The sequence below is a fragment of the Oryza glaberrima genome, chromosome 12, assembly GCF_000147395.1.
Source record: "Oryza glaberrima chromosome 12, OglaRS2, whole genome shotgun sequence".
NCBI classification, from domain to species: Eukaryota; Viridiplantae; Streptophyta; class Magnoliopsida; order Poales; family Poaceae; genus Oryza; species Oryza glaberrima.
The window spans coordinates 9,126,827-9,144,427 of NC_068337.1; the positions used below are offsets into that span (position 1 = coordinate 9,126,827).

At 40.8% G+C, this 17,601-nt stretch overlaps 1 protein-coding gene and 1 long non-coding RNA gene across 2 annotated transcripts; one reads left to right on the plus strand and one right to left on the minus strand.

The window, feature by feature from the left end:
• Positions 1-4,564: 4,564 nt before the first annotated feature.
• LOC127757483 (uncharacterized) lies at positions 4,565-8,594 on the minus strand. The gene is made up of 3 exons (XR_008013460.1): positions 8,376-8,594; positions 5,493-5,552; positions 4,565-4,987 (listed from the first exon to the last, which is right to left on the minus strand). It is a non-coding gene; the product is annotated as an uncharacterized LOC127757483 (long non-coding RNA).
• Positions 8,595-8,621: 27 nt separating this feature from the next.
• On the plus strand, positions 8,622-16,928 carry LOC127757482 (DExH-box ATP-dependent RNA helicase DExH9). The gene is made up of 14 exons (XM_052282999.1): positions 8,622-9,117; positions 9,770-9,970; positions 10,051-10,269; positions 10,365-10,703; positions 10,814-10,918; positions 11,414-11,524; positions 12,924-13,174; positions 13,510-13,633; positions 13,924-14,200; positions 14,691-14,836; positions 14,928-15,077; positions 15,159-15,391; positions 15,732-15,996; positions 16,122-16,928. Exons 1-14 carry the CDS (start codon positions 8,821-8,823, stop codon positions 16,398-16,400), a joined length of 2,997 nt encoding a protein of 998 aa, XP_052138959.1. The 5' UTR covers positions 8,622-8,820; the 3' UTR covers positions 16,401-16,928.
• Positions 16,929-17,601: the final 673 nt, after the last annotated feature.

The following is a 17,601-nucleotide window of genomic DNA, read 5'->3' on the forward strand; positions in this document are numbered from 1 at the left end:
GTTAGTTTCGTTGTCTTCCCTAGATTAGTTGAGTACAAAGAAGGCCTTTTGGGGCTACAAAGTGAAGTATACCGATATAAAGAGTCCAACCCCCCATCCGTAGCTTGCCCCGTTCCTTTTATAATCAGGGGCTCACATTATTACAAATCTACTCCTTGTCTTGTCTTATCAGCCATCTTGTCGTTGCCAGCTGGTTCCCTAACACAGTCTTCAAGAAACCCTATTGAGATTTGAAACATGCATTACCCCGGGTACCCGGGCTTCTATGGATAGCTGGGTCGCGCCAGCTATCCCACCACGTGGCGAGTGGTGGCCCTGGTGGAACCCGGGCTGCCTGAAATAGCGCCATGGCCTCGCTTTTGCCCGTTTGGCTAAATCAGGTGGTGTAGGGCATGTTCGACATGCATCCAAGGCTTCACCGGCGCTAATGACTCAGTGTCTTGGCTACGTTCTTTCAACTCCAGGCTGGCTGGGGCTCGCCATAAACCTGTTTCATTTATGGCGGAGAAGACCGCTTCACAACAGCCCGTGGAGCGCGCCCATTTCCCCAGCTAGCCATGAGGTCGCGCAAGTGCACTTTTTGTGATGATAGTTCATCTATTCTTAGGCGAGCTTCTCGAAGATGTCTTTGATGAATAGATAATGTAGTTATTTAGTATGTTTTGACGCTCTTCTTTGCAGAATAATGCGGAAACTACAGGGACTAAGGCGTGCTTGGATCCCAAGACGAGGCCTGGATCGAGGCAGACCTTAGTTTATACCTTCTAATTATATGTCTCCACCCTCCACTCCTTGCAGGAAATGTGACCTATGAGGACTAAGGTGAGCCCAGGACCTAGGACATGGTCGGGTCTAAGGTAGACCTTAGTCTACTCTTTAAGATGTAGATCTCGTATGTCTCTACGCTTCTCTAAATGAGTAGCGTAAGACTTACAAGGACTAAAGTGAGCCCGGGACCCAGGACAAGGCCGAGCCTGAGGCGGATCTTGTGTTACATACTTATCCCGTAAGTAGATGAAGGTGGGCTTGGGTCCCACCAAGGTGGGACCCTTAGCCGCACAATATGGGTGTAGCTTTTTATTTTTGAGGATGGTTTAAGCATGCCATTTATTTTATCTGTAATTGTTTTGCCCCCTGGTTGCCATTTCACCGTCAATTCCAATCTCTTGGAAATTTCTATTTGAGTCTATCTCACTCATCCATTCTGACTTTTTTTGGCAGTTCATTCAAACGGTTATTTTTGTGTTTCGTAATCTTCTATTTTGCATATGAATTCCTACCAACATAATGTGTTTTCATATTTCTTTGTTTTACCATTCCCGTGTTTCAGATGGGCCTAATCAAAGTCCATTTTTCATTCTAAGTTACAAACCCAATTATTTTTATCCCCAACTTATAAAACCGGATAAATGCCACCATAAAACCATATTTTACGATGTTATTGACAAATAAGATAGTGCCTTTCTTCTAACATGAACTTGAATTAGGAAAGTGAGGAAAACCCTAGAGAGAGATATTAAGATCATGTCAGGGACTGAGGGGTAAAACCATGAACTGCCTACTTTTATGGTTAACCCCAGCATAATAGCAATTCAACTCCTATTGTACAACATAATCGTTGAACTTCTATTTTTGGTACGGAAAGTAGACAACGCGTGAAGGTGTATGCAGGAGCGTATCCATCGTTGGGGCTTGTTGAGTCTAGAGCCCTAGCTCGCCAAGCAGATCCCCCGGGAGAGCATCAGGCAAGCGTGCAATGGTTCAAGAGAAAAGATGAGGTAGAGCAAGAAAGAAGCAGCTAGCCACCTGGAACTAGCTGCTGCTACTAATACTAGGCATGGACAATGTAACATTTTTTTAATAGACAACACACAACAGAATTATAAAAAAATAGTAAATTCTGAATTATGTTGCCATTTAGAATGATAGATCTACCATTTTAGTATGCTTTCTATTTAATATATTTTTCTTCTGTGATGACTTTAACATGCTAGGACCCTCTATTTTCATCCTAGATTTGCCACTGTGTGTATGTAATATGGATGTGCGTTGGGTGGTGGATGTGAAAGTGGTAGTGATGTGGCGGAGAACGGGGGAACTTTTGGTGTAAGTTATTGTGCCCACATAACTATGTGACTCATAGTGTGCTCATGCGTGCCACTGGAGGAAAAGGGTGGAAACCCATGAGGCAGTCAGACACGGGGAGACCAACCGTTCTCTCGGTGCGCCATGGTGGAAGGAACACACAGTGAATGGTCCATAGAAACCGCGACATCTGGATGGATGGACATGTACTCTGCCCATGCGAGCAGGCGGCATGCTATTTGCTGGAAATGCGTTGATTTTGGGATCCAGGGCCAATGGTTAGGGCGTCTAATTGCGTGAAGGAAGAATGAATCATTGCGTGTGGATTGATTTACGGGATGTGATTAATTGAAATAAAGGCTTACTAAGTTCTATCATCACCAAATTACATGAAGCTGGTGAATTATTTACTCTAATCATCGTAACCCTACCAAATTTTAGTACTACCTTAGGCGCGAGCTGATTGTCCGAAGTGATAAGCAAAATAAAGTGTTGACATAGTAGATCGAAAATTCTAAAAAAAAGAGTGAAAAAACCATTTGACTTAGCAATTCATCAATTAGTATAAGCCAGATTTGTAGATCGCCGTAAAAATTCTCATGCAGATGCCCTGTCCAGACAACCTTCGCACGGACAATCCACCATTTCCAATGTATGTGATCCATTTGTACCTCATGGAACCGAACAATTCTACATGGGAAAGACAATATACACAACATGGTAGCGTCACATAATCCATCAACAAAAGAAACAATAGAATGATGGAAGAGTGACCTCCATGGTTGCACGGCTACGCCATTCTCCATATTGTGTGCTAATCAGTAGTTTGCAATGCATTGGATTGTAGCAACGATTATCTTTTTTCTTTTAAAAAAAAGTTCATTATCTAGGAAAAACAATAATCAGTTGTCGCCGTCGTCCGCCTTAGCTACCGGTGGTTGCCTTCAATATTATTGTTTTTCCTAGATAATGAACTTAAAAAAAAGATAACCGTTGCTACAGATCCGGTGCATTGCAAACTACTGATTAGCACACAATATGGAGAATGGCGTAGCCGTGCAACCATGGAGGTCACTCTTACTTCATTCTATTGTTTCTTCTGTTGATGGATTATGCAACGCTATCATGTTGTGTATATTGTGTTCCCTATGCAGAATTGTTCGGTTCCACGAGGTACAAATGGATCACATACACTGGAAATGGTGGATTGTCTGTGCGAGGGTCGTCTGGACAGGGCATCTGCATGAGAATTTTTACGGCGATCTACAAATCCGGCTTATACTAATTGATGAATTGGTAAGTCGAATGATTTTTTCAATCTTCTTTTTCAGAATTTTCGATCTACTATGTTGTTTAATTCCATTGTGACTATCTATGTATTTAGTTAGCCTCTCAGTCCATGTCAACACTCTATTTTGCTTATCACTTCAGACAATCAGCTCGCGCCTAAGGTAGTACTAAAATTTGGTAGGGTTACGATGATTAGAGTAAATAATTCACCAGCTTCATGTAATTTGGTGATGACAGAACTTAGTAAGCCTTTATTTCAATTAATTCCATCCCGTAAATCAATCCACGCACAATGATCCAATCTTCCTTCACGCAATTAAACGCCCTAACAATTGGCCCTGGATCCCAAAATCATTCTGCCGAATAGCATGCCGCCCGCTCGCATGGGCAGACTTCAGAGTCCATGTCCATCCATCCAGATGTCACGGTTTCCATGGACCATTCACTGTGTGTTCCTTCCACCGTGCTGCACCGAGAGAACGATTGGTCTACTTCTCCTATCAGTGCTGGTCTCCCCGTGTCTGATTGGCTCATGGGTTTCCACCCTTCTCCTCCAGTCGCACGCATGCACACACTATGCGTCACATAGTTACGTGGGCACAACAACTTGCACCAAAAGTTCCCCCTATCTCCGCCACATCACTACCACTTTCACATCCACCAGCCAACACACATCCATATTGCATACACACAGTGACTAGGATGAAAATAAAGGGTGCTAGCATGTTGAAGTCATCACCCAAGAAAAATATATTAAAATAGAAAGCATACTAAAATGGTAGATCTACCGTTCTAAATGGCAACATAATTCAGAATTTACTGCTTTCTAATTTTTTTTATAACTCTGTTGTGTGTTGTCTATGAAAAGAATGTTGGTGCGGAACCACCACTATTGTTATCCATTGTAGAACTAACTTGTTTAGAGCTTTACCGCAACTCTGGAAAATCACTGTTCGGTTTCAATTTAGTTCCTCACACCAAAACTGGCATCTAAAACTGAAAATTGTACATCATGATGTGGGGATCATGACATGCAAAAGCTACCAGCAAAGTAGATAGTAGACTGTACTGAAGAAAATGAAGAAAAAAAACTTGGTGCATGTACTGAAATAGGTAAGATACATAGCAAGAATGAGGATTTCTTAACTTGAACTTCAAACAGAAAATTAAAAACTGAACTTGCACTAATGTTCAGAATGTAGTTTTCAATACTACAAAATTTTCAAGATACCATTGTTATAATAGTATTCAGATTTAATTGTTACATAAAATTACACAATTTACTGTACATTAACAGAATAGGATGGTACAGTAGCAAACAACAGAAGCAAATCAATAATAATAATTCTGACCCATATTCTTCTAAACTATTTAACTCTCTTATAGAAGGCACAACATTGCATTCCAAGTTGATTATTTGGCATGATGTATTGCTAGTTTTGCTACAGAAGGGACTGCATAGTAACCAAGCACTATGTTGTTTTCTTTTTGAGCAATGATCTAAATTTTATCTGAAAACCTAAAACCTCTTGATTGTCTATCAGATAATATTTCTCTCTGATGTGATCATTGCATAAATCAAATCCAGTATCCACTAAGCAGCAGAGAGCGGCTGAAGAAAAAAAAAATCCCATCAAGTCACCACTTAACATAAACTTTTGAAAGTTTGACATGATTTAAAATAAGAGGACCAAAAGTACAAAAATTTCCATTCTACATCTAAAAATGAGTTTGTCAGAGTAATTTGCCAATAAGATAAATAATAGAAAATAACTTGCAGGCAGGTTGAGAGTATATTGGAAATCTCTTGTTTCTTCTGTTAAATGATACAAAATATTTTGTCAAGTTTTTTAATTTCAAGCAGCAGCATGGCAGTTTTATAAAAACCTTTTCTGTTAAAGTATAGAAGTGTACGTTGGAACCTTATGAGATGAAGTATATAAGAAGGATATGATACCATCAAAGCATATCTGAAACCTACATATGAACGGTTATCTGATAAAAAAAAGGCAGCAATGTGCATTTCACATGTTCTCCTCCCACAATCATGTACTTCAATTTAATGAGTATCCCTTTAGCAAAATGTAATAAAAACATACAGGCACAATATACAGTACCTGAATATGCAGTCCCTCCTAATTGAAGAATCCGTGAGGGAGTTTCCTTTCCCCGCGAGCCTATTATGTTGCCAAAGTTAATACTGATTGATCGATATAATCTGACAGTTTTTGTTTCAGAAAAAAACATCAAGGGCCAGTGTTGCCTGCATTATAGTTCAATATAACCATCACACTTAAATGAGAAACATCCCAAAACTGAAAAAAAAAACATCCCCATTCACCCTGATCTCACCAATCCAGATGTATTAGTTCATCTCATTCCATAACCTGATCTTCGTGGAATTTTGGATAGAACAAAAGGGATGGAGCTTACCTACCGTCGGTGGTGGTGATCCACCAATCTGGTAAGGCTTCTTTGATAAAGAACAAAGTTTTATTTGATACAGTAATAGGCTAATACAATGAGCTCAAATGTTGGCTTTCAGTTCAGACGATCTCCACTCAAGTGGAAATTCAGTACCCCACTGGAAACTGGACTGCAACTACATGATTACAAAAAATGATAAACTGCAATTGGAAATCTGAACTAAAGCAGAACCTCAGAAATCTGCTAACATCAGTACTAAGCTGCAAAACATTACAAATACAAACCAACTAATAGCGAAAAATCAGTACTAAGCTGCAAAACATTACAAAACCAACTAATAGCGAAAAATCCAGTGGACACATCACTGCAAATCTGCAATACTATCATTCTGTAGGTCTATAACCATCCAGAATAACCATATGGATCTAATACTGTGATGGACATGATACTCCTATGTCCAAATTCCAAATAAGTCAAATGGTTCAACATACAGTAGGTAAACTACATTTACAGTTTTACCCATCCATCACAGATTGTCAAAAGAGGACTTGACAAATGTTCGGTGCAGGCTAAAGAAATGCGATATCACGTAGAAATACAACTGAGCTTGGCATTGATGTTGGTCCTGATTATGTATTAAGAATACATGGCTATACACACAATATCATCTTGAACTTTATGTTTGGCTTACTGAACAGAATTCTGTAATTCAGAGTGCAAACTACATTTGAAAGGAATCTCATATAGTGCAGTCTAAACAGTAAATTTTGTTGTAGGATACAATGTTGATGCAAAAAGCATAGAAATGACAATATAACGCCAGTATATTCCTCAGAGAAAAGCGAAAAATATGAAAGCAGAAGTGTGTAACAATATACCTTTGCTAAGGATAACTTTCACTGGATAACAGTTAGTATCTGATGAGATGTCGTCAAGGCGACTCCGAATCGGTGGCGGCGTGGTCGTTGGTGTTCCCGCGGCGCGCACGGAGGTGGTTGACGAGCCGGAGATTGGGGGCAGCGCTCGCGGAGGTGGTTGACGAACCAGAGATTGGGGGCGCCGGAGGGTACCAACGAGGTGGGAGACGGCGCGAGTGGCGATTAGGGTGCGGCGTTAAAGGTGGCCGAGGGGAAGAGAAATGGGGGAATAGGGGCGTGCGAACGACGGGGATGTGGTGGGCGTGCGAACAAGGGGTAACTCGATCTGAGCCGTTGGATTTGGAGATCGAACGGTTCACACTTCGCAGGTCTGCCTGGTAAGGATTCAAGACCACCACTAGGCTTCTTTTTAAGTATAGTAGAGATTACTCAGGCTGAACCTAAAGTAGCTAGCAGATGATCAATCAGTATAACATTATATCATCACTGAAGTGCTTCTTGGTAAATTAGTAAGTCCTTTGCAGGAGCAGTGGACGCTTGAATTCGGGGGACATTTAACTATTTGTCACTTTTAAGATATAACAATTAAGAATTTGCCACTCGCTATCTATGACATGTATGTGGGCCCTCATGTGTCTATGACGTGTGGGTTCAATGGCAAATCCTTTAGAACCACTTGTAAAAGTGGCAAATAGTTAATTATTCCCAAATTCGAAGAGCTCCTCCGGGGTCATATCACCAAATATGTTGAGCCCCCAGGTCCCAACCCCCCACGTATAAGGTTTGCTAGACTTGTTGAACTCGATAATTCTGCGCGCTCTGTCCTTGAAACATCCGAACCACCGGACCATGTCATCGTGGTCGTGCTCCGCACTATGGAAGCTGCACCACCGCTCGTACAGTGCCCAAACGGTTTCATTCGACTCAAGGTCCTTCTCGTCGTGAGCGAAGCAGGTGGCTGGATCATCTATCGGTAAATACAAAAAAAAAGTGATAATGTCATGTAGAGGAGAGAGAGAGAGCGCAAAGTACATAGCGCGTGTGGGGTTAAATGGATAAATATATCTTCAACCGTCAGATACAATGGCCACGGATCCACCTGTCAGTGCCATATAATGAGGTTTCATGATAAATACGTAGCTAGAAGCCAACCAGATGAAAATTTATGTAAACATTGATACAAAAATTTGTCTAAATTCAAAAAAAAAAAAATCACACCTGCGTAGATGAGATAATGGTACAAAATCATGTAAAAAATATTATCCAAACTCAACTTACTTTGTGAGATATATTAAAAAAAGAAGCAAATTTCAAATCAGGAAACAAAATTGGTCGAAATTTTGTTAGTTTTATATCTCACAAACAAAATTGAGTACTCCCTCCATTACTTGTCACCAAACGTTACTGATATTTAAATATTGATCATTCGTCTTGTGTTAAAAGAAAAAAATTAGGTCCTTAAAAGAGATGTCATATTATTGACTATATTACCTGATAATCGTGACAATTACTCCCTCCGTCCCAAAAAAACTCAAACTAATATTGGATGGGACGTTTTCTATCCGTCTTAAAAAAACTCAACCTAATATTGGATGGAGGGAGTACAAAAGAATTGAAGGAGTATGATCATCATGATGACAATGTCCTTAATTGGAGAAAAAAAGTTGCAATTTAGCGCGAGATCGATTAGGTTACCTGGAGCTTCAGGGTCAAAGCAATCGGGGGATAATTCCGCGGGTCCGGAGGAGTGGTCGCGGGGGATCATCGCGCGGCGTCACCGGAGTATGACGAGTGGGCCCGACGGGGCGTGCGGCGGCGGCGGCGGAGTCCCGGCGGCGGCGGCCATAGCAAGTGCCGGATGCGAGGCGATTCCGATTCTAGAGTTTGCAATTCTTGGGCTAATCTTATATTGCTTTTGGTTCGATTGTGGGCTTCGCGGGCCGGATCGTGGATATGGGCCTTTTCTCTGTGGGCCGTGCTATTTTTCGTCGAAAGCCAAAAAAAAAAAAGAAGAAAAAAAGGGAGAAAAATGGCATCGTCGCGTGGTCTCGCTAACCTCTCCCTTCGCGCGCAACTCCTTAAACCCTAGCCGCCGCCGCCGCCGCCGTCGTCGCCGTCGCCGTCGCCGCCGCCGCGCGCCATGGCGACCCTCAAGCGTAAGGCCGATTCCGCGGCCGCCGAGCTCGCGTCCCCTCCTCCCAAGGCCCCGCGGGGCTCGGAAGCACTCGCTGAATCGCCCGCCCTCGCCGGCGAGCCCGTCGCCTGCGTGCACGACGTCTCCTACCCGGAAGGCTATGACCCGTCCGCCCCCGCCACCCACCTGCTCAACGGCGGCGCCGGCGCCGAGGGTGCTGGGCCTGCCAAGACCTTCCCGTTCCAGCTCGACCCCTTCCAGGCCGAGGCCATCCGATGCCTCGACAACGGCGAATCCGTCATGGTACATTAACCTGCAAGCTAATTTAATCCCCTCTACCTTCGATTTATTCTGGCATTTTACCTTCGATTTCCATTGGCTCCTCTCGTGTTTTCCTTTTGGTTTGTTTCGCTTAAAGTAGAAGATGATGATGCTCGATTTTTGGCAGCTACACCGCTTAGTCCTATACTTCATCCCTCACATTCTGCCATGTCTGATGATGAGTTGTTCTGTTTAGGCTCAAATGAATATTTGATTTTTACGTTAGGCCTTTGGGGAGTTCATTTGTCGCAAAATGTGCGTATGCAACCAAAAGATCACTCCATAAGTTTGTCAAGTTTAGCTCAGCCTGTTAAGTTTAGCGCCTTTTGGGAAGTTTGGTTCGAGGAATCAAACCATCTACGATCAAGTGATCCATCATGCGATGATCCCACAAAATCTGAGGAATGACTGCATTCTTCATCCAATAGCTTAGCATGTGGAGGTGGTGCTGGACAAACCTGTTCCATTCCTCAATCCAAACTAACTCATCATGTATCAAATGATGAGTTCATCACCCCACTAGTGAAACCAAACAGGCCATTTATTCATCAGTCTGGCATGCCACTTAAGTTGATTCTATGGTTTTTCAATCAGCATTGACCCCTTTATACTTTGTTTTCATTGGAATTTCCAGGTCTCGGCTCACACATCAGCTGGAAAGACTGTGGTTGCATTGTATGCAATAGCAATGTCTTTGCGTAATCAGCAACGTGTCATCTATACATCTCCAATCAAGGCTTTGAGTAACCAAAAGTACAGAGAATTCAAAGAAGAGTTCTCTGATGTTGGCCTCATGACTGGGGATGTTACTATTGAGCCAAATGCATCTTGTTTGGTATGGTATCCTTATGATTCTTTGAAATCATCCCATCTATGTTAAATGTTTTGTTACTTAATCTTGCTCTGAAAATGCAGGTCATGACCACAGAAATTTGGCGTAGCATGCAGTATAAAGGATCAGAAGTCATGAGGGAAGTAGCTTGGATTATATTTGATGAAGTACACTACATGCGTGATAGAGAGAGAGGAGTGGTGTGGGAGGAGAGTATAGTGATGGCTCCTAAGAACTCACGATTTGTGTTCCTCTCAGCTACCGTGCCTAATGCCAAGGAGTTTGCTGACTGGGTGGCTAAGGTTTGTTTCCATGCTTCCCTAGAACACATTTGATCAAGCATTTATCAGCATTTGATCTATGTTCTTTGACCATAAGAGAGTGCTTTATTTCTCAGGTACATAAGCAACCTTGTCATATAGTATACACTGACTACCGGCCTACACCTCTCCAACACTATGTATTTCCTTCTGGAGGTGATGGTTTATATCTGGTAGTTGATGAGAAGAGCAAGTTCAGAGAGGATAGTTTTCAGAAAGCTTTGAATGCGCTTGTCCCTGCTAGTGAGAACGACAAAAAGAGGGAAAATGGGAAGTGGCAGAAAGGTCTCTTGACAGGAAAACCTAGTGAGGACAGCGACATATTCAAGATGGTGAAGATGATAATTCAGCGTCAATATGACCCAGTCATACTTTTTAGCTTTAGCAAAAGGGAGTGTGAATTTCTTGCTATGCAGGTATGTTCTTCCGTAAATTACTGTGATTTAGAGAACATAAGATTTTATTGATTTGACAAACAGGCCGATTTAGTTTCTTTCTTTTTTACTGCCCTTCTTGTATGCTATAGATGGCTAAGATGGACTTGAATGATGATGATGAGAAGGCAAACATTGAAACAATTTTTTGGAGTGCTATGGATTTGCTTTCAGATGATGATAAAAAGCTTCCCCAGGTAAGTTGTTTTATATGGCTAAGTTGATTCAGATAGGTTTTCAAAAAGACAGGATGTTTGAACTCAAGCTACTAGCACACAGGATATGTATTGCCTGTAGCTATTATGCACTTCATTTGTATATGTAGTCTTGCGGAAACTATTTTTCAAACAATCAAATGATACATCAGTCATCTTTCATTTATACCCATACATTAGGTTTTCTGGGCCTCTTCTTTTTCCCAACAAAGTTTCCTGTTTCTTCAAAGTTTTTACTTTAAAGCACATATGTGTTGGTGGAAGACTGCTATCGACATAGTAATTAGTAAAGTTGTACCAGTACCACGGCACAAGATACACTGATACCGTGCTATACCAGCATCAACAGACTAATTACCCACTAGTGCGGGGACCATTAATTGGTCCATACCTTCAACCAGTGCTTGTATTTTATCTTTCATTTAATTCCTTTGATAACTGAGCGATTGGGATAATTGAGCCATGGGGTATTCACAGGTTTCAAATATGCTTCCCTTATTGAAACGTGGCATTGGTGTACATCATTCTGGTCTTTTGCCCATTTTGAAGGAAGTGATTGAGATACTCTTCCAAGAGGGCCTTATCAAGGTTAGCATATTATATTATTTTATGTTTCCTATGACTTCTTCAGTTGCTGTTATTTCCTAGTCTTATTGCTGAAAGTGTATCAACAGTTCAATTAGCATATTGACTGACTGCTCATCTATGGAACAATGATAGTTAGAAGCAAATGTTTTGATTCATATTTTACACTTTTACTCAAGATGATTCTGGATGACCTTAAAGGGTGATTGATTGCTCACCTAAGAATTATTCTGATAGCTGTGGCTACTGTAGTTTCATAGATTAAGCACTTCTATTTGCCTTTGCAAACAGCGAAGTGCACCTGTTTTCCGCACTCGATTGCACTGTAGGGTTTGAATAGAAAAAGATATCTAAATTTTGTGAAGTCCTTTTCTTTTATGGGTTAATTAGATCTATGCCATTAAAATTTTACTGGTTTTGAAATATACCATTACTATTTGTGTATTTGTAACGATGCCACTGCTACTTGTTTGTAATTTCAGTGGTGCCACTAAGATACGTATTTTGGATGTATTGGACGAAAATACCCTCATCTTCTACCTCTCTCTTCTCTCTATTCTCTCTCTTCTACCTCTCTCTCTCCACGTTGCTTCTTGCTCCGCCACCGCTGCTGCTGCCACTCGCCGCCGCGCCGCGCCGCCGCTTGCTGCTGTCGCCACGACACTGCTCGGTGCTGCCGCCACGCCGCTGCTGACGCCGAGCCGCCGCTCGCTGCTGCCGCCGCGCCGCCGCTCGCTGCTGCTGCCTCCGCCGCCGCTCGCCGCTTGCCACCGGGCCGCTCGCTCCGCCGCCGCGCCGCCGCTGCTGCTGCCGCTGCTGCCGCCGCTGCCGCCCCTCGTCGCTGCACCGGTGCCGCCGCTTGCCGCCGGGCCGCTCGCTCTGCCGCTGCGCTGCTGCTCCACCACTGCTGCTGCTGCCGCTGCTTGCCACCACGCTGCTGCTCCATAGTTGCCGTCGAACAGGAATAAGGGAGAAGAAGGGGAGGTAGAAAGAAGAAGGGCAATTTTGTGCAAACTTTTTTGTAAATGCATCCAAGTGGTAAATAGTGGCATGTATCAAATATGTGTAAAATTATAATGGCATGGTTCCAAATACTTGAATACTAGTGGTATATTTCCATTCCAAACCAGCATATTTTTAATGGCATGGATCTAATTAACCCTTTTTTATATTGTGATGAAATTATAATTTCAACTGCTCGTTTTATTTGAAATGAAAATGGTATCTATTTTCTGCTTTTGTGATCCATGCCATTCATTGTATTTACCTTGATGATAAAACGCTAACATAATATTAATTTTATTATCTGGAGCTTAGCATACTTGTATGCCTTATCTATTTAAGATATACCTTTTTGTTGTAACTTTTAGCTTCTTTCTGAGATTGAAACCTTGTGTTGTAGTGTTTGTTTGCCACAGAAACATTCAGTATTGGTTTGAACATGCCTGCAAAGACTGTTGTGTTTACCAATGTGCGAAAATTTGACGGTGATCGATTCAGATGGTTGTCAAGTGGAGAATACATCCAAATGAGTGGCCGTGCTGGTCGCCGAGGTATTGATCAGCGTGGTATCTGTATATTGATGGTAGATGAGAAAATGGAACCTTCAACTGCCAAAATGATGCTGAAAGGAAGTGCTGATAGTTTGAACAGGTAACTGTCATGGATTCACTGCTTATACTTAGCATTTTAGCCTGGATGAATAAATGAGAAAACCTGGGCATTGGACTGAAACTATCTGATCTATTACTAAATTAACAATGGTTATGCTTTACCAATCCTTTTAATTAAGTAGCCCGTGTTTCTGTGCATGCTATTCAGGTCCTTGTATCAAGAAACCTTGAGCTATCATACTATTGCTTAAGTTAGTTTTGGCATATCTTTCTTTTGAACTGTTATGCTTCTTATAGTTTAGAGCGTGCAATTATTTTTTTTTCCTGTTTTGCATGGTTCTCAACTTCTCATGTGATTATCCTCCTCTTGATCAGTGCCTTTCATTTGAGCTACAATATGTTGTTAAATCAAATACGCTGTGAAGATGGTGATCCTGAAAAGCTTCTTCGGCACTCATTTTACCAATTTCAAGCTGATCGAGCTCTCCCTGATCTTGAGGTTTGTTGACATTGTCAATTTATATTTATGCTTTTTGGGCATGAGGATTCCATGAGCAAATTACAAAACAATCTACCTGTTTAGTATCCAGGAAAGTGAGCAGTTCTAATTAATAATTACATACCAAAATTGATTTTTCCCTCAGAAAAAAAATGCCAGTAAACTGATTAGTGCACCCAGTACATTGGTGCCCTAGTATCACAATTAATAGCAATTCCACTAGCATAAAAACTCTGTTATTGAAGCATTATATTTGCACTTACGTATTACTCTATTTGAATTTTGTGCAGAAGCAAGTCAAGGAGCTGGAACTAGAGAGAAATTCCATGATTATTGAGGAGGAAGAGAACCTAAAGAGTTATTATGATCTCTTGCAGCAGTACAAAAATCTAAAGAAGGATGTCCGCGATATTGTTCATTCTCCTAAATATGTTCTACCTTTCTTGCAACCAGGAAGGCTTGCTCGCGTTCAGTACAGTACTGATGAGCAATCCACCTTCTCTATTGATGAAAACATCACTTGGGGAGTTACAATAAACTTCGAAAAGGTGAAAACCCATAGTGAAGGTACATAAAACTTAAATGGAAAATCTGATCCAGCCATACTGTTTTGTAGTCTTTTTCTCTTTTGTTGAAGTTGTATCCCCCTGAGTTGTTTGGCAATGCAATTCCATTATATAACCTACAAGTCTTGTAATTAGACAGTTTAAGGTGGTTTTGGAACTGAGTTTAGGTTCCAGCACAAGATATGCTTGCTGACGAGTCGCCGCTTCAAAGTTGAAATTTGTATGACCACATTTATTTTTTCTATGGTCTTGCACTTAATCTAAATGAGCTTTGGTTAATTGTGGTAGATTGATATTTGATAGTCTGTCCTGGATTTTTTTTGCAGTCATAAAAGTTAGGATCCTTTTTTTTCAGCAAATTGCATTTCATGAGTCTCATTATGTTTAACTCCAGCACTGTCTGGTTGAGAACACATGACAGGGGCATCTTATAGCTCTTGTGTCTCTCCTTACTCCTGAGTTCTGATTTCCTTTTTTATAAAAAAATTCAGATAGGAGGCCTGAGGATTCTGATTACACAGTTGATGTTCTCACAAGATGTTCTGTAAGTAAGGACAAAAGTGGAAAGAAGACAATGAAGATTATTCCTCTGAAAGACCGTGGAGAACCGGTTGTCATTTCCTTGCCACTTTCTCAGGTTATTTCCTTTTCCTATTTGACTGGTGAACTTTTTATGTTCTAAACATTTATAACAATGCAAAGTGTTCCGTTTTCTGTCTAATTCACAGATTGATGGACTAAGCAGCATTCGGATGCACATACCAAAGGATCTTTTGCCTGTAGAAGCTCGAGAAAACACATTGAGGAAAGTTGATGAAGTTATTTCCAGGTTTGCTAAAGATGGGATCCCTTTATTGGATCCAGAAGAGGATATGAAAGTAAGAAAAAAAATCATGCATATCACTCTCAGGTTACCTCTATATATGTGGTTTTAACAGCTTGTTTGTTTTTCTTTTCAGGTACAATCAAGCTCTTTCCGGAAAGCTTCCAGAAGAATAGAAGCTCTTGAAAGTTTATTTGAGAAGCACGATGTCCACAATTCTCCACATATTAAACAAAAGCTAAAAGTGTTGCATGCTAAACAAGAATTATCAGCCAAAATAAAGGCCATTAAAAAAACAATGCGGTCTTCAACTGCTTTAGCCTTCAAAGATGAGCTCAAGGCCCGAAAACGGGTTCTTCGTAGACTGGGGTAATGCTTCGATGCATCCTTTGACACTTATATTCTGATAATATGCTGATTTGGAATTCACAATGACTGTCTAATCTACATTTCTAAGGATTGCCATCCACAAGATAGATCATGTTTGTCGTATAAATTTTGCTTGCTGAAAAACAACTTTACCAGGGCACCAGATAAAAACTGACAAACACATAGCATAATTACATAACCAGTGGATTATTCTATCAAATTAGAAACAACATACACTATCTATCCCAATTGGCATGTCCTATGTTAGTTGCATGTCAAATTGTATCCATTCTTTTGTAAATAAATATAAATTCTTATCAGAGGATCAACTTTGTGACAGATATATTACAAGTGAGGATGTTGTGGAAGTGAAGGGCAAAGTAGCATGCGAGATAAGTTCTGCTGATGAGCTAACATTGACAGAGCTTATGTTTAGCGGCACTCTGAAGGATGCTACAGTAGAACAGATGGTAGCGCTGCTTTCTTGCTTTGTTTGGCAGGAAAAGCTTCAGGATGCCCCAAAGCCAAGGGAGGAGCTCGACTTGCTGTTCTTCCAGTTGCAGGAGACAGCTAGAAGGGTTGCTAACCTTCAGCTTGAATGCAAGGTAATTGATATAACTAAGCCATCATATGGATTGTTTGTAGATATAATTGTTATAAAGCTAGGTGGACTTGCTTCAGAATTGTATCTTAATGCTGAAACAAAATGTTCTCGTCTTGCCGATGACAGATCCAAATTGACGTGGAGAGTTTTGTGAACTCTTTCCGGCCTGATATAATGGAAGCGGTGTATTCATGGGCCAAAGGATCCAAATTCTATCAAATCATGGAGATGACCCAAGTATTTGAGGGCAGCTTGATCAGGGCTATCAGGAGGCTTGAGGAGGTCCTGCAACAGCTAATTCTGGCATCGAAGTCCATCGGTGAAACCCAATTGGAAGCAAAACTTGAGGAGGCTGTCAGTAAGATCAAGAGGGATATAGTGTTTGCAGCATCTTTATACCTGTAACATAGCTTGATGGTCTCCTGAGCATGTGAAGGCTATCAAAGTCGCTGTTTCTGTTGAGCTGCCTGATTTACTGTCAAACGGGAGCAGGTCCTTGGCAGAGAAATTTTGTTGTTACTACCCCAGTAGGAGCTAACTAAATTAATTGGAATTTTCCAAAGGAATCCAGATATGTACCCATTTTTTCATGTGTACAAATTACAGATGTATTGAAACCTTGTTTATCATTTGAAAAGCTGGGTTTGAGGTAAATTGTGTAATTTGACGCTATGTTCACCCTCAATCTATCATGGGTTGGTGTGATGTGGCTGGCACATGGCCGGTGTTCTATGGCTGAAGATGGAAACTCGATATTGCTATTATTTGAAGTAACATCTCTGTACTATGCAACAGGTGGCAGGCAAGCTAATAAATAGCGTTAGTATAGGCCCCTATAGCGGTAGCGGATCGAAGATAGCATGTTGGAACTTAGCGACCGCTATAGCAGTCCACTATAGCGCTTTGCAACTACTATAGCAACTTGCTATTGATTTTATTAGACCACTATATAATTCCTAAATGATATTCTTCAGATATGAATATAATACCTTAGCAATCGTGTCTTCTTTATCTTATATATTTATATGTTATTTCATTTATGTAATGAAATGTATGGTAATTAATTATGTAGTCTAAATTCTAAATTTTAAGTGAAATTTTATGTTATTATTGGTTATTTTTTTATTCTACTATTGGAATTTAGCGTCCAAAATAGCATTCTTGATCCGCCTTCCGCTACCAACCCACTATATTCTATTTAGTAGCTTGGTGGTAGGTCAAAGCCCATATGATTGGGGATATGTTGGATGAGTGGATTCAGGATAAAGCACTGGATTTGACAATGGTTGCTTAAAAGATGACCTCGTTCATGCAACGGGAAGGGATAGAAGGAGAACGACTGTGCTTTTAAAGCAGTTGTAGAGATGACGATAGAATTACTTTATTATATGATAAATATTAAGTTGACAAAGAATTCTTATTGTATACTAATTGTCCGTGACTTATATGCCATTTTTTAAGAAATGCCCCAATTATAAGAAACGTTTCGTCTAGGTATGAAAATGGTTGGAGATGATATTATTTCTATGAAAAAGATTCTTGGTCAGTCAGGAATTTTCATATATGTAATAATCTAACTATTTAGGGAAGAATGCAATACAAAGTT